This window comes from Carex rostrata, chromosome 9 (genome assembly GCF_964058835.1).
Source record: "Carex rostrata chromosome 9, lpCarRost1.2, whole genome shotgun sequence".
NCBI classification, from domain to species: domain Eukaryota; kingdom Viridiplantae; phylum Streptophyta; class Magnoliopsida; order Poales; family Cyperaceae; genus Carex; species Carex rostrata.
In genome coordinates this window covers 7,035,714-7,062,782 of record NC_135926.1, presented here as the reverse complement: position 1 = coordinate 7,062,782, position 27,069 = coordinate 7,035,714, and the positions used below count along the sequence as shown (strand labels likewise).

The 27,069-nt window shown below is 33.2% G+C and overlaps 2 protein-coding genes and 1 long non-coding RNA gene across 3 annotated transcripts; 2 read left to right on the top strand and 1 right to left on the bottom strand.

The window, feature by feature from the left end:
- The first annotated feature begins 829 nt into the window (after positions 1 to 829).
- On the top strand, positions 830 to 1,699 carry LOC144559923 (uncharacterized). Its single transcript, XM_078309091.1, has one exon. The coding sequence runs from the start codon at positions 830 to 832 to the stop codon at positions 1,697 to 1,699; it is 870 nt and encodes a 289-aa protein (XP_078165217.1).
- Positions 1,700 to 1,734: 35 nt separating this feature from the next.
- Positions 1,735 to 2,569, top strand: LOC144558930 (uncharacterized). The gene is made up of 2 exons (XR_013513057.1): positions 1,735 to 1,860; positions 2,235 to 2,569. It is a non-coding gene; the product is annotated as an uncharacterized LOC144558930 (long non-coding RNA).
- Positions 2,570 to 9,998: 7,429 nt separating this feature from the next.
- Positions 9,999 to 11,652, bottom strand: LOC144559145 (uncharacterized). Its single transcript, XM_078308117.1, has one exon. It carries the CDS (start codon positions 11,553 to 11,555, stop codon positions 10,221 to 10,223), a length of 1,335 nt encoding a protein of 444 aa, XP_078164243.1. The 5' UTR covers positions 11,556 to 11,652; the 3' UTR covers positions 9,999 to 10,220.
- Positions 11,653 to 27,069: the final 15,417 nt, after the last annotated feature.

Sequence of the window (27,069 nt, the reverse complement as noted above, 5' to 3'; positions counted from 1 at the left end):
CTTTCTATTCCATTCCATTCCCTTCTATTCTTCACCTCCCCTTCCATCCTCTACTCTCCATCCAAACAGGGTGTAAAAGGGCTGGTAAGTAAGTAGTGATGAGAATTGTACGAGCTTTTCATTAGAGCATCAGCATTTATCCAAGAATCGTCACAACTTAAGAACAATGTTGAGAAAGAATAATATTAGCCTCAGAATATTATTCATCATGGGCTAACTTAGGCAACAAATCAAGCTATAATTAGTACCCAGCTAGATTCTTGTAATTAGGTAATAATTAGGATCTAATTAGGCAACATATCCAGCCAATGCAAAATAGGAAGTAGCCAAACGGCTAGTAGAGATACACATGTAATTTAGGCTTATATATACACCCATGTACAGAACATGTAAAAATCAGAACAAATAAACAAGAACAATTGTTCATCATTTACTCTACTCTTTAAATTTCCACATGGTATCAGAGCGGGACAAGTCCTGACTCAACAAAATCCAGCTGCAGATAACAAACTGCAAGCAAACCACAAAAGCCCCAAAAGAAACAGTCCCAAGTTTTCCCTTCAAAACAAAGCTCTCAGATTTTTAGCAACGGTATCTACAGCCAATCAAGTTGACGTGTTACCTGGTGCATTTAAATCCACATCATTGAGCAACCCGATTTTCTATCAAGTAACTATCTGTTCTTACCAGAAAAATCAAAAAAAGGGGAAATTAGCAAAAATATCTGATCTCAGAAAATTCCGTTTATCAAACTTTCCTTAAATCCGTACCAGTAAAATCTGTACCAGAAACCAACAACCTGAAAATCTGTACCAGTACCCATAAAACCATGTCACAACAGTTTGATAACTCCAAACTCACAACCATAATCCTCAATGGCAACAAGAATTACATACCTTGGTCCAGATCAGTCACAATCGGTCTTGGTGGCAAAGGGAAACTTCACTTTGTCACTGGAACCAAAGAAAGACCCAAACCAGATAAACCAAACGAGGCAACAGCCGCAGAAACAGCACAAATTGAAGAATGGGACACCAACGATCAAATGATTATGTCCTGGCTCCTCAGTACAATGGATCCGAAAATCTCAAATGTGTTAATGTATTCCAAATCCGCAAAAGAAATATGGGACAAGGCAAGAAGAAGGTATGGTCAAACTAAAAACTTTGCTCACATCTTTAGTCTTAAACAAGAACTATCCAAAATCAGACAAGGTAATCTCAGCAGCAATGAACTAGTAATTGAAATTATGTCAAAATGGGAGGAACTTAATGTATACCTTCCACCAACCACTGACCCGAATATAACCCAAAAAAGAGCCGAGCAAGACCTGATTTTTACCTATCTCGGAGCCCTTGACCCCAGCTATGAAGCAATCCGATCTCAAGTCTTGGCATCAGCCGAAATGCCAAGCTTTGATGATGTGGTTGCGAGAATCAAGCAAGAGCAGTCCAGGCGGTCTCTCATGAACTCGCATCAGTCCGAAACCACCAAAAACCAAGCCTTTAGGACACACTACAACCCTAACCCTAACCCTAGAGGACCGACCAAGACTAAGGGAGTTGCAGCAACCGACTGGTGCGACCACTGCAAGCGTGCAGGGCACAAGCGAGAAGGGTGCTACACCCTCATCTCAAGCCAGTGCGCAACAAAGGGGGGTGGGGCGGCGGAAAAAAGAAGGAGGTTTTCAGCGGCTTGAGCAAGGGGACCAAATTAGTGAAGGGGTTGAATCGACTGGAGTGAGATCCGAACCAACAAAAACTCAAGGGGCCGACCTGGCTGGATCTTCTGTGGCGCCTACTGCACAGCTAGTACACCTCATGACTCAACTGAGCAGCTTATTACAACAACATGCTGCTGGTTCATCTAAACTTTCTATTTTTCGTACTAATTTTTGTGAAATTTTAAAACAGTTGGAAAATTGTGCTCCAAAATTTGCCAATCTTTGCCAATATAAAACAAATTGGATTGTAGACTCCGGTGCCACTGATCATATGACTTGCAACCCAAATAAATTACAAAATTTTACCAAATTAAAGGAACCGCAATATGTAACTGTTGCTAATGGCAACAAAACTCAAATCCTTGGAACTGGCACCACTAATTTCCTTAACGAGAATGTTAAAGATGTCCTGTATTTACCAGATTTTAATTCAAATTTGTTATCAGTTAGAAAAATAACCCAAGATCTAAACTGTGATGTCATTTTCTCACCAAATAAAGTGACCTTTCAGGACCGAGTCACAGGGAAGAAGATTGGTGAGGGAATTTTTAAAAACGGTCTATATTATCTTGAAGACACTATCAATAAATGCTTTGTGTCAATGAGTCCTGTAGATCGTGACAAGTTACTACACTGGAGATTTGGTCATCCATCTGATCAAGTTTTAAACAAACTTTTTTGTTATAATTTAGACTCAAGTAATTGTAATATTTGTAAGTTTGCTAAACAAACTAGGTTGCCATTTCCCTCTTCTACTAGCGTATCAGAAAACTGTTTCGATTTAATTCACTCTGATGTTTGGGGACCTGCTCCCATTGATTCATATAATAATTTTAAGTATTTTGTCACTTTTATTGATGATTATTCTCGAACTACTTGGATTTATCTTTTAAAAGCAAAAAATGAAGTATTTTCTTGTTTTCAAGAATTTTTTAATTTTATTGTAAATCAGTATAATGCCAAAGTAAAGATTTTTCAATCAGATAATGGGACAGAATATGTCAACAAAAATTTTGCTGATTTTTTCAAACAAAAAGGTATTCTCCATCAAACCACATGTGTTAATACTCAACAAAACAGAGTCTCAGAAAGAAAAAATCGTCATCTCCTTGAAGTCACTAGGTCACTGCTTTTTCAAAACAATGTCCCAAAGATTTATTGGTCAGATGCAGTGTTAACAACAACTTATCTTATAAACAGGTTACCAAGTATGAAACTAAAAAACATGAGTCCCTTAGAAATTCTCAAAGGAAGAAAAATAGAACTAGACAATATTAGAGTTTTTGGGTGTACCTGCTTTGTACACATAAAAAGAAATGACAAATTGGATAGGAATTTTGTCAAAACTATATTCCTAGGATATTCTTCAGAAAAGAAAGGTTACAAATTTTATGATCCAAAAAATCACAAACTTTACATCTCAAGAGATGTGTCGTTCCTTGAAAGTGAACCATATTACCAACCAAACATACAAGAGAGCAACCAACCAAACATGTTGCTTCCAAATAATTTTATGTTTCCTGAAGTAACCAATCAAGAACAGGTTGAGACTATAGAGGAAGAACAGATCGGTGAATCAAGCGCAATTTCTTCAGGGGGAGAAGATGAAAGAGAATCAAATGAAGAGCTTTCTCAAGAAGAGTCTGGTCAACCAACTCAAGAAGAAACTGCCTTGAGAAGAAGGTCCACACGACAGACTCGGCCTCCTGCAAAATTGAGGGATTATGTATCCCATCAGGTAACGTATCCAATTCAAGAGTTTATCTGTTATGAAAAGGTATCTCCTGAATATCAGGCCTATTTAAGTAACATAACTAGCCAACCCGAACCAGCCAGTTTTGATGAAGCCAATTTGGATCCACTCTGGCGTAAGGCCATGAAAGAAGAACTTCATGCCTTGGAAAAAAATGACACATGGGACATTGTCAACTTACCAAAAGGAAAAAAAAAAACCTGTAGGTTGTAAATGGGTATACAAGATTAAATACAACAGTGATGGTACAGTAGAAAGGTATAAGGCTAGGTTAGTGGCCAAGGGATTTACCCAAACTTATGGAATTGACTACCAAGAAACTTTTGCGCCAGTAGCTAAGATGAGTACAGTTAGAATCCTGTTATCAATAGCTACCAACTTAGGATGGAAACTATTCCAAATGGATGTAAAAAATGCATTTCTTCAAGGCAACCTGGAAGAAGAAGTCTATATGACTCTTCCTCCAGGTCACAAAATTACATCAGATCCATCATTGGTGTGTAAGCTAAGGAAGGCAATTTATGGGCTAAAACAATCTCCAAGAGCATGGTATGCCAAGCTAAGCTTTTTTCTTCAAAAAAATAATTTTGTTAAAAGCACAGCTGACTATTCCATGTTTATTAACCATTCTGAAAAATCAACCACCATTATCCTTGTCTATGTAGATGACATTATCATCACTGGAAATGATAATGAAGAAATTAAAAGAGTTAAGCAATCATTGAAAAATGAGTTTGATATCAAGGATCTTGGTACACTCTCATATTTTCTTGGAATAGAAATAGCTCACTTAAGTAAAGGATTATTTCTATCCCAAAGAAAATATGTCCTTGACTTGTTAAAGGAGACTGGTAAGTTAGGAGCAAAACCAGCTGGTACCCCAATGGAAACCAATATTAAACTTGGACCAGAAGATGGTGAACCATTACCTGACATAGGACAATATCAGAGGTTGGTAGGAAAATTGATATACCTTACAGTTACCAGACCTGATATTGCATTTGCAGTTAGTGTTGTAAGTCAATTTATGCATGCTCTGCGTACCATTCACTTGAGTACCATTGATAGAATACTGAGATATCTCAAAGGTACTCCAGGTCAAGGAATCTGGATGAAGAAAAATGTTACTAACAATGTGGTTGGTTATTCTGATGTAGATTGGGCCGGAAGCTGTGACAGAAAATCAACCACAGGGTTTTGTACATTTGTAGGTGAAAACCTGGTGACATGAAAAAGCAAGAAGCAGAATGTTGTGGCCCGATCAAGCGCAGAGGCAGAATATCGAGCCATGGCATCCACAGCAAGCGAGCTTACTTGGATCAAACACTTACTTCACGACATGAAGATAGAATGCAAAGGAGCTATGCAGATGTACTGTGACAATCAAGCAGCACAGCACATTGCATCCAATCCCGTCTTCCATGAAAGAACGAAGCATATTGAAGTTGATTGTCATTTTGTTCGAGACAAGGTGCAATCAGGAGAAATTGAGACACCATTTGTCAGAAGCCAAGAGCAACTAGCTAGTAGACATTTTCACCAAAGCACTCGACAAACCAACATTTGAAAGTATACTTAGCAAGTTGGGCTCAATCAATTTATTCGAGTCCAACTTGAGGGGGAGTGTTGAGAAAGAATAATATTAGCCTCAGAATATTATTCATCATGGGCTAACTTAGGCAACAAATCAAGCTATAATTAGTAACCAGCTAGATTCTTGTAATTAGGTAATAATTAGGATGTAATTTGGCAACATATCCAGCCAATGCAAAATAGGAAGTAGCCAAACGGCTAGTAGAGATACACATGTAATTTAGGCTTATATATACACCCATGTACGGAACATGTAAAAATCAGAACAAATAAACAAGAACAATTGTTCATCATTTACTCTACTCCTTAAATTTCCACAAACAACATCACGGGGCCCTGTCATAGTACTCCAGATCTGGAGTAACTCAAATTTTAAATTTAGAGCTGAATAGTCTTATCAGAATCTGAATCAATTTTTGAAATCTTTAATATTCGTGTCAAAGAAGATGTGACGATTAGGATGTAAACTCAAATTTTCAGTTGCCACACGTGATATGAATTTCTGCCACAACTTCACAGAATCATGTGTAGTTAAGAACATACTACTGTTCTGGCATGAATGGTAAGAATCCTCGGTTCTGAGCGCACATGGGGAAAACTTATAAAATACCCTACCTTCTAAAAACATTAATGAACCCTCTTAAACAAAATACCCTCCTCTAACTTCTAAGCATAGTAACAAGGTACGCGAATTATTCGCGAATAATTCGGATTTGAGTACTCTGCGAATCAATCCGCGATTAAAACGTTAATTCGCGAATTAAACGAATTATTCACGAATTATTCACGAATTATTCGCGAATTTAACGAATTTTACGTTTTATTCGCGTTAAATTCGCAAAAAAACGTCCGCGCCTTTAGCTTCAAATCTGGATAAATTTTGAATTCGCGTTTTTCTAGGAATCTAGGCCTAGGCCCTAGGCTGCTGCACCACGTGAACCGAAATTTTTGTATTCTGTTGGGATCCTCTTCAATTTGAAAAGAGCTCATTGCATGTTTAGTGAAGATTTCAATGGTTGGATCTGAAATTAATGGTGTAGATCTTATTAAAACCATTCAATCAAATCTGAAAAATAGAAGGGTAACTTTTAGTTTTAAATATTTCTTACAGTAGTGGGTTTTAAAGTGTAGATTTGATTTTCTGTGTTCGTTTTTGTATATAAAAGTTTGTATTAAAGTTGTTATTTAATGTTAAAATTAAAAAAATCTTAGATTTAGAAGTTAGTTTCGATCCGTATTATTTCTGAATTATACCCGAATTATATCCGAATCACGAATTTTTGACCTCGCCGAACCGAATCCGAATAATTCATTTGTTACTATGCTTCTAAGTATTTTGTCAAAATGTCCTTATAGACCCACATTGTCCCTCCCTCCCCCTTTTTCGTCCTTCCTCTCATTTACTCCCACTAAAATATAATAATTTATTGCATTTATTGTAAAGCCAAAATTTGCCTTCTTTTAAATAACCTCATTGACTCTTCCTCCTCTTCTTCTCTTCTAAATTTCGTTAGTACCATTGCTACTACAACTGAGCTTCTAAAATTGGCACTGCTTAAAAGCATTTAGATAGATCTAAGAAAACTCTAAACCTAAATTTGAAATTTTTCATTGAAAATAATGAAATTATATGTATGAACAAGACAATTAATTAACTAGTGCAACTGCAATTTTTTTTGGAGCTCATAATAGAAAATAAAACCCTCTGTTTTGGATCGAGCAAGGATTAGTGAAAGAATAGCGATTTTTGGGTTAGTGGTTGAGAATAGTGCTAATCCGAATGGTTTGAGGATAGCACTAACTTTGGACTATTCGGGTTAGTAAAAATGTCGTTTGGATTGTATGTTTGGAATAGTAATGGAGAGAATAAATAAAATAGTGATTAATCTAATCTAATATTTAAACTAATATTATATTACATTTAATATCTAAAATAATATTTTATTTCATTTAATATTTAGACTAATATTATATTACATTTAAACTAATATTTTTTAATACTAATCGAATATTTTATTTCATTTAATATTTAGACTAATATTATATTACATTTAAACTAATATTTTTTAATGCTAATCGAATATTTTATTTAATACTAATCTATTTAAATATTATATTATATTTATTTATTGTTAATTTAATATTTTATTTAATACTAATCTAATATTTGAAATAATATTATATTATATTTATCATTTAAATTAATATTATATTATATTTAATATAATATTTTATTTAATAATAAAATAAAATTTAAAGTAATATTATATTACATTTAATATTTAAATTAATATCATATTAAATTAAAATTTAAAGTAATATGATATTTTATATATTTTTTATATTAATATTTAAAGTAATATTATATTTTATATTTTATTTAATACTAATCTAATATTTAAAGTAATATTATATTACATTTAATATTTAAACTAATATTATATTATATTTTATAATATTTTATTTAATAATAATCTAATCTTATCATATATTATATTTATTTAATACTAATCTAATATTTAAACTAATATTATATTATATTAAATTAAATATTTAAATTAATATCATATTATATTTAATATAATATTTTATTTAATATTAATATAATTTTATATTATAGTTATTTAATACTAATTTAATATTTAAATTAATATTATATTACATTTATTATTTAAATTAATATTATATTACATTTAACATTTAAACTAATATTATATTACATTTAATCTAATATTTTATTTAATATTAATCTAATTTAATATTATATTTATTTAATACTAATCTATATTTTAAAATAATATTATATTTAATTTAATATTTAAACTAATTCTAATTGAGATGAATCAAATATTTTATTAATATCACTAACCCCACAAGCTCTATTCTTGCTAACCCAACATTTTTATGGGTTAGTAGAATAGAGCTATTCTTGAGCTAACCCAAATTGCTAATTTATGTTTGGATCAACAAGAATTGAGAATAGTGGAGCTAACCCAAGATTAGCTCTATTCTTGGTTGATCCAAACGCAACCGGAATGTATTGATAACAATATCGTGTAAACCTAGTTAAAAATAACACCAATAGCTCAAAGTTTATTATAAATTAAATAGTTAGATTAATTGCTTACTAACCAAATTTGAAAGTACCATTATCAGTTTTACAATTCATTCGTAGAGATAATATCTTTAATTAAATCATTATCAGTTTTAGTTGGATCTTCGTCTAATTTGTTAACCAAATACTATTTTTTTTTGTTTATCTTTTAATTGGTGTAATTTTAGATTGACAACTGAGGACGTAGATTGTGGCAAATAATGGTGTTTCTTACAGTGGAGATAATATCTTTAATTAAACCATTATCAGATTTATATTCTTCGTTCCCTTCTAAATTATATCTAAATCATTTGCCTTACTTTATTCATGGGCTACCACTAGGGAGAGGAAAGAGTTCTTTATTTTTTTCCTCTTAGCACTGAGTGAACTGGATTGAATGAGGAAATGGAATCATATATTTAGTACTTTCAAGTTTTATTTGTAAGCAATTAATCTAACTATTTAATTTATAATAAAGTTAGAAATATTATTTGTTTTTTATTAGATTTATACGATATCATTAATTATCAATACATTTCAAGTTTAAAATACTTATAACAGAGGGTTTTATTTTCTATTATCAGCTCCTAAAAAATTTCAATTGCACCAGTTAATTAATTGTCTTATTCAAATATATTTTGGATGAAAAATTTCAGATATAGGTTTATAATTTTCCTAGATATATGTAACTGTTTTTAAGCAGTCCCAATTTTAGAAGCTCAGTTGTAGTAGAAATGGTGCTAACGGAATTTAGAAGAGAATTGAAGACGAGGAAGAAGCAATAAGGTTATTTAAAAGAAGGCGGATTTTTGCTTTACAATAGATGCAATAAATTATTTTATTTTGGCGGGAGTAAATGAGAGGAAGAAGAGAGGGGGAGGGAGGGATTAGGGGCGGATTCAAAATTTTCATCAGGGGAGCAAACAAATATCAAATCGGATTTAAATCCATCAACTAATTAGATACTTGATAAAAAAAAATGCTTTAACTTATACTTTTCAATACTCTGACTTATAATTCATGATTCTCTAACTTATAATTCTAATTACTAATCATAATTCAAGAAATTTATTTTAATTTTAACTCTAAATTTAACCCGAATTACAAATCAAAGAAAATTCAGTGAGGGAAAAGTCGATCGGAACATCTAGATCTTCACTAAAACTTGAAATCAAGGAGGGCAACTGCTCGAATTCGTATCCTCTTCGTTAACTCAAAAGGGAATAAAGTAAAAATAATATACCACAGAGGAAGATAACAATGTTCTTTACGACACTAAGTTTTAACTGGATTATCGAACCACACTAATTATTATCCTAAATTAATTTATGAATAAAGTAAAAATAATATACCACAGAGGAAGATAACAATGTTCTTTTGGAGTTATAATTGAGGATTTGATCCCATACTTTTAATGCTCCACCATGAATCATGATAACAATTTATATCAAAAATTCAAATTTTGCGTTCATTTTTATACAAGATCAAAAGGTTAAAAAATTAGCAACGCAAATTAATCATATCAGGTCTTCTGATTTTTTAACTTTTGCTCTTTTACATAACAAACTCTAAATTATTTTATTTTTGAATGATGTGAATGCATTATTTTACAAAGGAAACGAAACAAGCATTCACAATTTTATATAAAAATTAATATTTAAAATTACGGAAAGAAGCTGTATTACGATGGAACACACACACACACACACAATTAGGCTTTCCCGTTCAAGTTTACACTGTCAGGTAGGCAGCCAGTGCCTAATATTTTAAATGGTCTTTTTTTCTTGAATTAGACCGGAACAATCAACTTAAGCGCACACATGTAATAAACTAACTTGAAATTTACCACCACAGTTATCACTTATCAGATAAAAAGCCTTTGGCATTACAGTTGGCAAGACAGTTGAACTGCTCATTCATCATTGAAGCAGCAATTAACCCAAAAAATAATCATTCACTGCCTGTGCCCAAAAAAATTAAAAAGAAAATAAAAACAGCCTGCACAGTGCACACAATTAATTCCCCAACTACCCTCTCAGCAATTCCTGACAAACGCCTCATGGCACTGGGCCCATAGTGGCGCTCAACCCCACCGGGGGCAATTCGAAGCTCCCAATTCCTACCCCAATTCCAATCCCGAGCGTTGCTTGTGCGGTACCGCATCCTACCGGCCGGCTCCCTGGTATCCTCAAACAACTCAAGTCTCCTCCCGATATGCCGTTGCATTCTGGCTGGGACCTTTGCATGTCCTGTCCCGGTATGCAATTCCCCACAAAATCAAACCCTACATTCCGGTTAGGTAACTGGTTGCATTGCTGGCTGAACCCAGAAAAGAAATTGAATGCCACCGACAAATTAGCAAGTCTCTTTAGGTCACATAACACATCCGGCAACTCACCAGTGAGCTGGTTGTGAGCTACATTTAGCACCTCAATGCCGGTAAGGCAAGATAGAGAGCCTGGTACGTGGCCATTAAGAGAATTGAAGCTTAGGTCAAGGACTTCCATACCAGTTAAGTAGCCGAGAGTCTCTGGTATGCAACCGGTTAGCTTGTTGTTCAACAGAAGTAGCTCTTTTGCTCTGGAGCTCATGTAGCCAAAGGTGGTCGGTATCGTACCAGTTAGTTTATTGTTTGCGAGTGTTATAACAGAAGCAGGAGAACTCCATAGACTGGGCGGGATTTCTCCTTCGAACTGGTTATCGTTCAAGAAAATAGCGTCGAGGTTTTTCTGGAAGAGTTCGTCCGGTATTTCGCCAGAGAATTGATTGAACCTGAGATCCAGGAAAAAGAGTTGTGGAATGAAAACCGTACCAGTCGGGAAGGGTCCCGATAATTGATTGTTGCTCAAGTCGAGCTCGGTAAGTAGTTGTAGATCTCTAAAACTGTCTGGTACGGTACCAGAGAACCGGTTTGTGTTAATGTGAAAGAAAGTGAGGTGACTCAGGTAAGAGAGCTCCTTGACTAAAATGCCCTTGAGGTTGGCCTTGTTGAGATCAATGCCGGCCACTACATTTGAAGGGGCAGTTTGGTCAGGTGAGTCGGAGCAGTAGACACCTTTGTATGTACAAACATTTGGTCCGACCCAATTGGAGAGAATCCTCTTTGGATCTTCTGTTATGGCTTGCTTCCATGCCTGCAAGGCTTGAAATTCTCTGCTTTGTGAGGGGATAGAAGGGCTGGATGGAGGTGCATTTTGGCCGTTGATCCAGGCACCTATGCCCCCGCCAACTCCCATGAATGCCATGACATTGTGGAGAGAAGCTAGAGAGAGAAACAAAAACACTATGCCCTGCTTGTGCATTTCTCCTCGCAGAAGGTTGGAAAGAGAGACTTGGGCTTGGAAGACGTGTGTGGTTTTGTTGGGTTGGAGGTGGTGACTGACACGTGGCATTACTTCATTGGTGTGGTTTGAAGAAGCTGTGTTAGGGTTTCGGAAAGTTGGGTTAAGGGATTTAATGCGGTGGGGGAACTGGGGAAGGATTGGCCATTTTAACTCTTTGTTATGGGGTTTATAAATCAATGGGACAGTTAACTCTGCACATTTTAACTGGAGTTTTCCCTTGATTTTTTATTCCCTTTTCTGCAATAAAAAGTTGTCAAAACTCCCCAACAATAAATGTCTCACGATAACTATGACCTATTTGAACTTTAGTAAAACGAGATTCCAACAATGATGCTTGGAAATGTGTAGAGTTCAACTAGATCATAGTTATCATAACACCGATTAGTATCTAATTTGAGCACGGTGAAATTTCTGATACTTGTTGATAAAAAAAAAAAAAAAAATCTGATACCCAGTCACATATCCCTTATACTTGAAAATGGAGAGAATCTCGTTGATACAGGTTTTGTGGGGCCATAACTGCAAATAAAAGCTGGCTCTATTTAAGGTGTTTAGTTTCCAAGCAACGACACACAACCACAACATGCATTAACAGATGTTTCAAAATATCTCATTTATAATTGCAAATCTTACGCCATTTTTATCGATTCACTGAATAAACCTAGGCGATCAATTTTAAAATTCTCTTCCTTCACCTTTTTTTTTTTTTTTTTTTGTTTTGCTTTGATGTGACTCTTCCTTCACTTCATCCCGGAAAGAGTTGAGAGGTTTACCATCGATTTTGGTGCTGAGGTACAATAATTGTGCTTCGTTCTGGCTTGATCATAGCACGAAAATATGAATGTAGACTTGTGATTTTTACAAAAAGTGAAAGACAACTGGGCCACTGGCCTCCAAAGACATTATGGCGCATCCGGATCATTTGTAGCGATTAGGATTTAGGACACAGCAAATTAGCAATTAGCAAAGGAAGCTCAAATGCTAGATCACTCACAAGCCACAAGTGAACTGACAAGTATCTTCTTGAAGTGTAGCCATTTGCAGCATCAGATATATGTTAACAAAAAAGAAGTTAAAGTACAAGATGAGGGAAAATAAAAAAGGTGGTGTTTGTTTGTGGTTTAAGATTAAAGTTAAGTTAGAGCTTAAGTTATTTTGTTGGTGGAGGTCTAAACTCTAAAGTGAAGTATTAAGTTATTCATATTTGGTTAGAATTTGTAGTTTAAGTTATGGTCAGTAAAAGTTATTTATATTACATTTAATATAATTTTTTTTATTTAGTAATTTATGATAAAACTTATCTAACATTTTATATATATTATTAATTAGTAATTTTCGACCCAAATTGATTTACACAATATTTTACCATTTCATTTAATTAACAATTTATATATTTTTTAAATAATTTAAAAGGAGATTTAAAAATTATAAAGAAGATAAAAAATAATAACTTGCAAGCTTAAGCCATAGGCGTCTATGACTTAGACTAAAGATTAAATCACCTTAATATGTGGCTTAATTTTTTTATATTTTAAGTTGGTCTAATGATTGGCTTATGTTATCTTAAGTTAGCTCAATTAAAACATGTTTGACGACTTAAGTGAGACCTAAACTCTTTATTCTATAATTTAGACATTAACGGCTCAACCAAAACATGAAAAATTGATTGAAAAACATCAAGTACAAGAACTTTTAAACTAAAAATGTCTCAAAAAATCACCATCCGTATTAGGGGTGTTTATGGATCATTTCGAGTTCATGACTGGAATTGTGAAACTTCATAATATAGATGATATATACTCTAAAAAGTCACTGACCAAGGTAATTAGCAGGAACACTAATTACCACGATAAGGTTAGTATGTGGATTAAATGATGGTTAAGTTTTACAGACCATAGACAAGGAGTTGTTATTTTAATCACATAGATATATGTTCCAAGAACATGATATCTGACAGACCCCGAATGAAACATTATACGGAATTGTGTTCGTGTCATTAATGTTTTCATTCAGTGTTAAGTTCTAAAGTATGAGGTATTCATCTTTCCTACTAAGAAATGTATATGTGTGATTGTTATCAAACGCTATCGGTAAAATGCAGTTATAACGGTAGCTCTTCGGTATACATGGCTTAGCTGAGGTAGTGATGGTTTACCAAAAGTACTATTGTCCCTCGTATCTCTATACGAGCTATAGCATCACTGGGCCCCTTGATAGAGTAAGATTATCAGCGCGCGGTATGATTACAAGAGTAATTATATTTGATAATCTGCTCAAGATCAAGAAAAGATTAAGTTTACAAGGATGACACACACCTACATTGAAACTAATCTGATAGCTATGTGACAAAAGAACTGACACAAGTAAATTGTTTACTGGATTGTGATATTGTACTGTACAGCATCATCTGTGTAATTGGATGGTCATGATGCGTTTTGCCAGATGCCTCTCATGATTATAGAAATTAAAACAGTTTTAATTCTATTTACCAACATAACACAGATCCTATCGGGTCACACCATATAGGAGTTAATCGGAGAATCTTATTGTGATTGATTATAAATTGGTTATGATCAATAGTAAGATGGTTATAATTAATTATACTGGTTATAATTAATATATATAAATGTCATACGGATGACAAAACAAAAACACTGGTTAATTTATAAACGTGCCGGACACGTTGTATAAAAGTTACCGAAACAACAACCGCAAGAAATATAATTGTTCAGAATAATTATATGGATGTTAAATTGAATTCGGGCCAAGGGCATTTTGGTCTTTTCACATGTCATCTTTATCCACATGACACGTCATCGATCTTATCCACATGACACGTCATCGATCTTATCCACATGACATGTCATCATCCTTATCCATTCAATGGCATATCTTGTAAATAAGCATATGTTGAGGGGTATTTCGGTCTTTTGCGAACCTCCTCAAAAGCCTATAAATAGAGGGGTACATGGAAAGAGAAACTCACTAATTCACTCATATCGTTTCGTGTCGAAACGAATCGGTATTTTCTCTCTTTCTCGGTTTCTCTCCCAAATAGTGTTTCGGTTGAGAAAAGAAAGTTATACGTAGTTGACGTATAATCTTGCAAGTTGTTGTGAAGTATATTTACGGGATCGGTGAATAGTGTTTTCCCGAATTTCATGGTATGTCAGTTTTGCTTATTTGTGAAACTGAGTAGCTGAAAATTCGTGTTTACGGGTTTTCGTCTTTTCCCTGTGAATAGTGTTTTTGCATAATTCTGTGGTTTATGATATTTCTGGAAAAAGAAATAAACCGCTCTCTGGTTAGTCTTGGTGGATAACCTATAGAGGCACCATACGTTTGGTGCTCCGAGGAGAATCATTCCCGTGATGTAGCTCTACTCGGTCGGTCTGCATTCCAACTGTGATTTGGAAACAAGGTATAAATATGTTATATTAATCTATTTAATTGGTAAGTAGATTAAAGTTTTAGAAATCAATCATGGAGTAGATCTGTAAAAGGGTTAAATTGGGTTTTGATGCCAAGGGAATACTGAAGGTGGACCGCCTTGGAAAGTTTCCTGACATACCCCGTTTAATCCTTGGCTTAAGTTAGAAGTAAAATTTTTGTTTTACGTTCTTTCCGCAGCTTAAGCCTAAATGGGTTTTGGTTACCCCGAAACCCAACAACAACAAGCTTTTCTTACTGTTTTCCATTCGAAATGACATATGTTTTAATAGTGCAGCTATACCCACCGGACTAAATACAATTTTTCTTATCATATCTCTCGTTTTGTGTTGGACAGGTAATGAGGTAGGAGACATTGAAGCTGAGGTGCAAAACTGGCTGCCATAGCATATGGAGCACATTCCTCTTCGCACATACTCTGCAGATGAAGACCTTGTGCTGGTGGCAGCAGCTCATGACGGGGATTCGTCTGATGCTGCATGAAGATCCTTTAGCTATCTTTTAGCTTTTAGCTATATTTTCTTTTACAAACTTGATATAATTGTTGACTGTGATCAGTTGAACCCTTTGGTTTTGTTGTGTTTGATTTTGTTTATATACTCTCTGTTGGTACCACTGTACAGTGGTGTAGTTGCTTAGGAGAACGGTCATAATACTATCGGGACTTGATAGCTGAAACTAGTACTGTAAGTTAAGTTTCTGCAATGAAACGGGCCTAAGCAGCCTCATTTTCAAAAAAAAAAACATTCATTCTATCACTCTACATTATTCTACAATTACACTACAAAAATTTAAATTACACTAAAAAAATTAAATCATTCAACAATTGATTTATGCTATATACCAATAGCTAAATTACTTTACATGCAAACTAAAAAATTGTACAATTAATACTTACACTACATAAACTTAAATTCCACTAGAAAATTAAATCATTCAACAATTAATTTATACTACATGCAAAAAGCTAAATTACTCTTTATGCAAACTAAAAAATTATACAATTAATAATTACACTACAAAAACCTAAATTATACTAAACAAAATACCGATCGTTGTACGTCTACCGTTGAACGAAAACTTAAACTAAATTTTTGAGGCACTAAATAATGTTTTTTTGAAATTCTGATGCTTCGGATGCCCGACGGTGACCCCCGGGTAATATTTAGATCCGTCTCGTTTTTCCCTTTCCAAAAAGTGGTCATACGCACAAATCCGACTTTTCTAGCCAAAGTTATGACTCTTTAAAGTTTTTTCAAAAGCTGAACTTTGAAAATTCATAACTAATTGTAAAAAATCCAAATAAATTAAAATTTGTGTCAATTATATGTATTTTTGAATATTCTATATGCTGGTATAATCACTTTTTGAATACTCTACATTAAGTTGTATATTAATAAAAATGTCGGTAAATTACTCTGCATGCAAACTAAAAAATTCTATATTAATTACACTAAACAAAAAAATTATTTTTTATTAATTATGATTTATTAAAAAAACATGAAGACCGAATGGCCAATTCGGTATGGGGTAAAAACCCTTCTTACTCCATTGGCCGCACGAAAAATTATGGAAAATGAAAAAACCTTGGGACCGAATGGCCAATTCGGTATGGGGGAAAAGTAAATGTGGAGACCGAAATGGCCATTCGGTCTTTATGGTTTTTCAAAAAAAAAACCAATCATACTGGTTTACTAAATTTGATTTAATTAATTATGGTTTATAAAAAAATTCGAAAATGAGCGATCAGCTTGGGTTGATTCTGAAGGATTTCATGATGCGGTAAGGTGATAAATTCAAAATTTTGACCCTCTTACAAGCATCTACGGATCTACTTTATTATGCTAATTCTATTAAAGCAATTCAAATGTATGCAAATGGATATCTACTCATTCATTCATCACAAATCTATCTACTAAAGGTGATTTGGATATACCTCTACCAAATGTCAATTTGGTAAATAGAGAGAAGTTGAATTCTCTTCTAGATCTCTTGGATACCTTCGTTTGTCGAAACGGCCTCCTAGTGTTCACCTTGAACTAAACAAGGATTAGAAAGACCTTGCTAGAGGTCTTAATCTAATCTAAGCTTAGAACCTAGTTAATAACCCTTCTTGTTCTTCTACTAATTCTTCATTAGAGAAATCAATAATATGAGAGAAAGAGGGATGGCGGCTAGGAGGGAGAGGAAGAGAAGGAAATAAATTTTTCAGAAAATTTCTTGCTTCTCACTTGTTGAATACCTTCTCTACCTCTCATTATATACAAATATACTAGGGTTTCCATTGTGTAACCTTCCTAGTATAATTCTCTTTATTAAAAGAGCCAACCTTAGCCGCTGCTACAGTAACCGCTACAGTGCCAATCTCAACTCGTATTTATTTTGGGTTTTAATAAACTTATGTTATAACAATGTTTTGCACATTATTAATTATGTGTCATGTATATTATACTATATAATATGCACCATATTATACCAAATAATATATATGCACACTTCTCATAAATTTATCTTCGTTCTAAGCAGTCATGATATTTATTTATCACATATATATTATTTCATGTCATATGAAACAATATACATCATATAAATAAAATATCCTTCTTGTTTCTCGTTCAGTTGGTGTGACCTATATGGAGGATCTGTGTTATGTTGGCAATGGCATAAAACATTTTATTACCATAAACTATAAGCGGTATTCTAGCTATACATTATAGTTACCCAAATAACATAGATGTAAAGTATCCTTTTTACAATACATGATCCTTTAAAGTAACGTTACAAATAACATTACTTGTGTCTATTCCTTGCCACATGATATTATGAATAATATACAAAGTCGGACTGTGTCATCTTTGTATTATATTCGTTTCTTGGTCTCTTAAGTAAATTATAAATATATAAATGCACTTCAGTTATATTGCATGCATTATAATTCTACTTTACCAAGGGGCCCATAAAATATCATCACTCATTATAAATGAGGGGCAGTGATACTATTGACATATAACTTTCTCCCGCACAAGTTATATACAAGGAACTAATATTTTTATCACCACTTATGATAAGCAGCTTTTAATACTAATTACATTATATATTTCTCATGTGAAAAAGAAATACAACTCATATCTTAGAATTCTGAGACACAATGAAAATATTAATGACACTAACATAACCCATATAATATTTTCATTCGTTAGGTCTGTTCAATATATGAAACCTTTTATATACTCATGTTATTAAACGATAAGTCTTTATCGACATTTATAGAGCTACAATGTACTTTAATCAACATGACAAACTTATCATGGTATATTAGTGTTCCATGCTAATAACCAAGTTTGTGAACATTTTAGAGATTTATGTTTGTCATCATATAGAGTTCTATAGTTCAAGACCAAGAGCATCTTCTTGAACACTTCTAAAGATAAACATAAATTTCATGGAACAAAATGCATGTAGCATCCAATTCATAAACATAACATATAAAAGTGATCAACATAAGATAACTTTTAGAACACATATCTAACAGATTCAGTACAGAACAAGGAGTGACTAAAGCACTTCATGATTTGTAAAATCTTAATCATATTTGGTGGAATTGAATTAGTCTTTCTTTTTTGACTTGTACTAATTTCTCTATTTCATTATATGTAGTTCATATAAAAAGAAAAAAAAATATCAATATTATTGTGTCCTATTTTGACCTGGCACTGATTTCTCCGAAGTATTTCTTGATTTAAGAAATAATATACCACAAAGGAACTTTTAATGATGATGTGTTATGTTTAGTCTTCCTGATATCTAAATTATAGTTGAGAACAAACGAAGGTGTAAGAAGCAACTAATTTTCTCTTTAAAAGTAAACTTTTGGATAAGACAGAACCGAATAGATAATATAATGGGGCGAGATATTGGGACAAGTTAGCCGGGGCAAAATATATTTCCTCAATAATTATATTGCAATATTGGACGAATCATCTTTGTCCTCAAAATTGGGGTCGTTGACATAGATTGCACCCATTTTTTTATTTCCTGATCTTGAGCCTGTAATGAGCGCCAATTTGTAGGGCCGGCCCATGTGAAATTAGGATCAGACTCAAAAGCAGCATGCTGCTTTTCCGATATCAACCATTCAAAATTTTCTATTCACATATCTCTATAAAAAAATAAAATATATGCATAAATCTCAACAAATTTGAATGGTTGATATCGGAAAAGCAGCAGAGTCCGTTCCGTGAAATTAACGTATAAATACAAGGAAAATGTTTCTTTTCTTTTTGATTGAAAGTCCATGTACGATCGTATTAATTCAAAAAAGTTACAACCAGCTGTTAGATAACGAGTGTTTTTAAAATTATTGAGCTATAAAACAAATAAAAAAAACACGTAAGAGTATGTGCATTTTGTAGATACAAATTTGATAATTCTTATTTGATTGGAATTATACGAGACTAGGTATTGTTTTCTCTGTGCGCTTATTTGTCTTATTTTTTCTGATAGATTACACCGAAACACAGTTGAAAAGGAACTGAATCAAATCAGACCGGAAACTGAATCACCTTTGATTTCTCTGAGACTCTTAGCGCAATGACCACCTTGTATAAATACAAATGTTTTGATGATGGAAGAGGAATGTCGAAGAGTCAATGTTAATTTAGAGAGGACGATTTTGACCGAATTTTTCTTTTTACCATTTAGAAAAAATAAATTAAAAAAATTATATTTCTGAAAGATTTTTATTCTATTCGCAGTTTCAAACCGTGGAGCAAATTTAGGTCTTGGTAGTTTGAAATGACGGACCACATTTTGACAGAATTTTCGATATTATAATGGACCAATATATGGTCTGCAGTTTGAAACTACATACTTGGTAAAAATCAAATTTTAGAAAGAAAAAAAAAAAAACTGGTTATTAGGTTTTTGTTTTTAAGATGATAAAAATACAAATTTTGGAGATTTTCAACATATTTAGGTTTTAGAATAGAAAATTGCGTTGTAGAATCAAATATCATAAAGTTTTTTTTTTTGTATATCCTTTTAATCATTTCCAAATTAAGTTTCAGTTCAACAGTGGTATTCAACAAATTTAGCTCCTTTTTAGTTTCATTTACAAGTTAGAAGAGCTACAATGTATGACACTATACAACCAAGTAATTACATTAGAAACACTTGGGCCAGCGGCAACGATAGTTGGGTCAACATGTTAAATCATTCTTAGCAATGAAACCAGAAAAACCCGTCGGACTTAAAATTGATCCAATGTTAACTCTTGTGATTATTAGATTTAATTCGGATTAGCAAGCAATCCATCTAGTAGTTCATGGTAAACTAACAAATTGATACAAACAGAATTAAAAATTCAATTGAAAATAAAATGTCCAATATAGTAGGGATGTAAACGGAGTGAACTCGGAGCAGATAATGCTAATATTAAATTCATATCCACATTTCAATGAGTAGATACAAATACGGATAGTTGCATACGGATAGCAAACGGATGTCAAAATGTAAAATCAAATTCACTTTAAACTGATACGGAGCAGATAATTGACGAATACGAATTCGAATACAGATACATAACGAATAATTGTTGAATAATTAATTTATATGAAGTTTAAGATACAAATAAAAATATAATATAAAAGACAAAAGTCGTTATATTAGAAAATAATAGAAAGGAAATATAGGAGAGGGTTAAGGGATTTATCACACAGTACGGCTGATGAGGTCAAAATGTTGGTGAAACTAAAAAAAACAAATTAGTAAACAAAAATAAGTCTTGAATGGAGTAGAAATGAAGGTAAAAAAAAAAGGAAAAAAAAATAGTGCTATTGTAGAGCCAGTGAATAGTTCAAAAAGAATATATCAGTGTCGCAGCAAGAAAAAAAATAAAAAAAAATTGGAACCAGATCAGACATGAAACGTATTATTATTTATTTCACAATTAAAACTGAAATAAATATAAAATACTATTTTTTTCATCTGGAGCATTGATGTTGGAGCGGATTGGGAGCAAATACAAATTTCGGATCCGAATATATAAAGATATCGGTTACGTTTATACCTGTACGGAATTATCTGTATCCATATCCGAAATAATTTCAATATATGCAATTAATATTCAGATTCGTATCCGGAATTATGTTTGTCCGCTTGATTCGGATTTGGATTATCTCCAAATTCAGAACAAAAAGATCCGGATCCGTTTACTTACAACCCTATCTAAAAGTAGACCCTATCTAAGAGTCATGACGTGTAATTTCATCACATATTGTTTCTTTTACCTACGGATTTTTTTCAAAGACAGATCTAATTAAATGATTAGGCGAAGGTTTTGAACAATAAATTTATTTTCTTGGTTGACAACGAATTGCTTGGGACGTGGATTTAGATTCTGGCAGCAAAATATATAAATCATTTTAATCCTCCAGAGAATAAAAAAAAAAATCCTCGGCTACTTTTTATACAATTTTTCCTTCAAAATCATTTTCTTGATACTTCAAAGTTCAAACGCTTGCAGTTGCAGATCAGGCCCAAGCCAACAAAATCCTTTTTTAGGAATCTCAAAAGTACATTTTTATTTTGAGAAAAAAAGGCATCTAGACCTAGTGCCCCGTTTCATTGAATGAAACAAACATCTTACAATTAACCAAAGATAGAAAGGCAACCATATATATACATGCCTAGCAAATTTATTATTAAATGCAAAACGATAATTAAAATGCAAACTAGTACAATTTAATTTTCCACTTCCCTCTCTTCCTCTTCTTCTTCAAAGTTGGGATCCTTGACATCAATTTTTGCCCCCTTCTCCATTGTAACATTCTCCCCTTCTACGCCGCCGGGACCCGCCCATGTGAATTTACCACCATGCCCTCCCTTCTTCGGCTCCCCGCTCATTCCAGTCGCTGATCGCCGATCCTTACGCGTGGATTGCTCGTTTTTCGCAGGAACTTTCGTCCCCTTCTTTCCAATCCCCATTCTCGCTCTGTATTTTTCTTCTATCCTCTTGCAATAATTGTGCGATTGAGTTCGATCAACAGCGTAGGTAGGTAGGTGTATATAAAGAGTTGAAGACATGACATAAGCTCACGGAGTTGCTATTCAAAGGCTATGCTAAAATCTGTGGATTTGTGAGCAGTGAGCCAGTGAGTATGATAAAAGGAATGAGAATTGTGTATATAACGGTTCGATAATCAGTACCTTGTCTCTAGGAATGATCCGATACATTAGGAGCTACGTTTGTTAAGTCGCAAAAGATTCCACTTAAGATGAAACTGGATAAGACCAACCGCTTTATTCTAAAAAAAATAAAAAATTATGAACTGCAAAGTGCACAAGATGCGATAAATTCCGCTGCTCTTCAAATAGGAGAGTAGGACTCTGTTATTCAACATCTAACCGTTCATCTCTGTTGAGAATCGTGTAAAAAAAATTCAATAGTTAGATTTTAAATAACAGGGCCCTGTTCTCCCATTGGAGAGCAGCGGAGTCAGATTCAGAGGCTGGGTTAGTACTTGGTCAGCCTTGTAGCCCACAGTGAAATTAGAATTCTATCCAGTTTTTAAAAAAATGGAAATTTCCGGCCCTACTTCATTCTGCAATTCAAATTTCCAGATCATATAATTGAAAATTAATTTCATCCATTATATTTTAAAATACGCCATGCACGTTATTATGCTTAATATAGGGCATTCAATATCTTAAATGGTGATCTATAGTCATTTAAATTATATCTCTGTTATTGTGAGTAAAAGCCTAAAAGGAGAAACAGTTGTAAGAAATAGAGAACTCAAAAACAGGTGGCGAGAGCAGATTGGAATCGGAAAGAGCAGTTTTCAATTCATCATGTAAAAAATACACCGTTGCCATTAAATAGTATCTTAATTGCTAAAAAACTTTGCTATATATGGTTAAGCATAATTATGAATCACAAATGCTTAACCATTAAAACGTATTTATCTTCACAGTTTCTTATCTATTTTTCAGTAACATCTCGACTTCCAATTAATATTCAGCAAATATTGATGTAAGCATGCTTTTGAGTTTGTGAGGGTTTACCCAAAGATCACAAGAAAATCTAGAGTCTATAATGGAATGAAATCTGTTCTTTTTCTTGAGAAAAGGAGGACCCTCTTATTCTCCAATCCGAAATGTTTAAAATCGATCAAACGGCTTCAATTATATCTAATTTATTTGTGCTTTGAGATTCGTGTCATGTTAAAAAGAAATTGAAGCCGTTTGATCGATGTTGAACGATTCGGATTGGAGAATAAAAGAGTCCTCCTTTTCAATCAATAAAACGAGCAGATTGGCTTCCGTCTATAATGGATGTATCTGTTCGACAAGGTCATCTACTTTGAAAGAATCCAACTTTGATTTCAATCATCTAACCTTAATTTAAAGTTTTAATTTAAAGGTTGTTTTAAAAAAAAAACAGCTAGATCTGAATAGTACAATCAATGACTTACATCCAACATCAATATTTGCTTTTTGCCTTAAAATAAAGGTCAAACATCAGCTAGATCTAAATAGTAAAATCTATGATCTTAAATACCAGGTGTTCTCAAGTTCATCGAGTTTTATTGATGAATTTAAATCAAAATCTATCAAATTAGATTCAAACAACAAATTCAAATTGTTAAAAACCGATTTACTTCACAAATAATATATTCACAACAAAAATTTTAATTTTTAAATAATTTAGTATAAAATGAAACGATCAAATAATAATGAATAATGAACACATTAAAATTAACTTATAATTTTTTTTTACCGTTTTAATTTATACTAAATTAATTCTTATATTTGATACATAAATTCTATTTGATACGTAGATTGAAAGGATTTTTTTTGCTAGAGTAAGAAAAAATAGTTTACTTTTTTTGAAACATAATAAATTTAATATGTTAACGTGCATTACTCGTGAGGTAGTTCGACTTTAACAATTTAAATTTATTATTAGAAGTCATTCTGATAAATTTGTTGCTGAAAGAACTTGGTGGCCGAAGAACACTAGTTTTACTCTCAAGTATTTATATTTCCAAAAAAATATAAAATTTGGTCTCTAAACACATTTTAATATGTATATCATGTTGAGCGATTCGGATCGACTATTTTAACTTTGTAAATGGAGATAGAGACATAAAATATAGTTGGGACACAAAATCAATGATACATTTCAACCCTACTATTGTATAATTTACAATTATCATATGACAAATGCTATTACACAAATTTAATTACACAAGTATATATCTTCTGAAAAAGAAGCATGGTTCGCTTGTCGTCAAGCCAAAAGCTGATCCATTAAACAAATCAATTCAGTATGTTATTTCTTTTTTTTGAAGGTCATGAGTGACTATAAATTTCAGTATGTTACTTATGAGTAACAGCTCAAGTTTTATACTTTCCTAATTCGGATTAACAGTGATATGAAATAACACACCCCAAGCTAATAGAACAACGAGAGAGAGAGCGCCCTCGGAACCTCCGCTTTTTTTTTTTTTGGAGATATCGCAACTCACAGCTGCAGTTCTGAGAGTCGGAAGAAGTATGTAGCTTCGCCCTTCCTTCTCCCATACGTTCCGGTCCACTCTATTTCAATTAATCTGAACAGTGCTTCTGTTTAATGGATCTGGTCACCGCTTCAGTTCGCTACTCTCTCGTCTTAACTTACCGGGTTCGAATGAGAGGCTGTAAATTCGCTCATCTCATATGTAATCTCTGCTATCTATATATATATATAAATAAGGTACGTGTTTTTATGGTTGTTGCTGATGATAAGATTGCAAAGAGTTGTTTCATTTCTCTTCTTTTTCTTCTTCTTCTTCTTCTTCTTCTTCTTCTTCTTCTTCTTCTTCTTCTTCTTCTTCTTCTTCCACCTCTATGAGTGGTGACTGTCCTGGATTGGTTGATTCAGTTTCCGGTTTGGATTGATTCAATGCCTTCTTAGCTGAGTGGTGACTGTCCTGATCCGATTGAATTCAATGCCCTTTTTCTTCCTCCTCTCAAAGTGGTGACTGTCTCGGTCCGGTTTGATTCAGTGCCTCTTGGTTGCACAAACCTCTAGGCGGCATCGATTTTGGAAAGAAGAAGACGTTTTGTCCCCAAGGAAGGGCTTGATACGGCGTACTCTGCCACCTATGTAACTCAAAAATTACTGCTATGTCTACATTCCTAGAGAATAAAATCAGAAGGCCCACCTACTTGTTAATCGGGCGCGAATAGACTAATTCGCATTCTCTGGCTTCACATATGCTAGGGTAGTAATCTAGAAGTCAATCATATTTGTTCATGAATTGGATGATTAATATATTAGTTGTTCCATAAGTTTTATTGCAATTATGAATCATTTTAAGTTCATGACTGAAATTGTGAAACTTCATAATACAGATGATGATAAATACTCTAAATAGTCACTAACCGTGGTAATTAGCAAGAACACTAATTAGTTATTATAAGATTAGTATGTGGATTAAATGATGGTTAAGTTTCACAGACTATAGATAAAGAGTTGTCATTTAATTACATAGATACATGTTAAGAACATGGTATTTGACTGACCCTAAATGAGATGTTAAATGGTAATGTGTTTGTGTCATTAACGGTTTCATTTCAGTGTTAAATTCTACAGTATGAGGTGTGGTCTTTCCTATATGAGAAATGTGTATCCGTAAGTGTTATCAAACGCTATCTGTAAAAAGTAGTTATAAAGATGATATTTCAGTACACATCACTTGTGCGGAGGAAGAGATGCTCACCAAAAGTACTATCGTCCCTTGTATTATTATACGAGTGATAGTAACACTTGGCCCCTTGATAGGAGTAGAATTATACATATATGGTATGATTAATAGAGATTAATCATATAAAATAATATACTGAAAGAGCAAGAAAAGATTAGGTTTTGCAGGGATGACACATACCTACCCTAAACCTGATCTGTTGCTATGAGACGAAAGAATTAACACAAGTAAATTAATAAGTTTACTACAGGATCGTGATATTGTAATGGACAACATCATCTGTGTAATTAGGAGTCATAGTGCACTGCCAGGTGCCAACTATGATCTATAGGAATTAAAACAGCTTTTAATTATATTGTCAACATAACACAGATCCTATCGGGTCACACCGCATAGGAAGTAATCAGATAATCTTATTATTAATTATAAATGTTATAATTAATTAATTAGATGGCTATATGTTAATTATAAATGTTATAATTAATATAGAAATGTCATATAGATGACAAGCTTAAACAGATTAAAATTACAAGCGTGACTGACACGTTGTGTAAAAGTTATCACAACTGCAATCGCAAAAGAATATAATTGTTCAGAATAATTATATATATGAATTAGTATATTTGGGCCTTAATTATATTTAGAATATAATTAAGAAAGCCCAAAAGTCCAGGTCTATTACTATTCAATCTAAGCCTTTCTGGGCCTTGTACTATTCATTCTAGGCCTTTTTGGGTCGAGGTCATTTTGGTAAAAAGCCAAAATCAACCTACTGTTCATAACCACCTTTAAACACCTATAAATAATGGTGGAGGGGTGGTGGTAAGGCATACTCATTCCATGGTAAATATTGGAATCTGACTGATTGTCTGCGGAAGCCAGGTTCCCTTCTTTCTCAGTTTTTCCTCTCAAATAGTTTTTGAGTTAGGAAAGAAATATATATGTAATTGACATATATATTTCTAAGAGTTGTCAGTGGTTGTAATCTCACGAAGTCTGCGGTAACTCTGCTTTCGCATGAGGTTGTGAAAGTGGGAGTATTTGCGAATCGTGAGATAACTATTTTTGCTGATTGTTTCTGGTGGATTACTAATAGAGGCACTGAACGTCTGGTGCTCTTGTCCATAGCAGCAACATCAGCGAGGCAAGACCAGCGATAGTTCCAATTTGAATTTGGAACCATGGTATAATGTTATATTAATTTATTTAATTGTTAAATAAATTTAGTTTTAGAAATCAATCATGGAGATAGATTCTCGGCTTAAGTTAGACGTAAATTTTTTTGTTTTTCGGTCTTTTTCCGCATTTAAGACAGTACAAGGGTAGCATCAAAATCCAACAACATATCTGTTATTTTCGAC

Bases quoted from the DNA above. Each gene is read 5' to 3' on its own strand.
- LOC144559923 (XM_078309091.1), top strand. From the start codon at position 830: ATGTCACAACAGTTTGATAACTCCAAACTCACAACCATAATCCTCAAT.
- LOC144559145 (XM_078308117.1), bottom strand. From the start codon at position 11,555: ATGCCACGTGTCAGTCACCACCTCCAACCCAACAAAACCACACACGTC.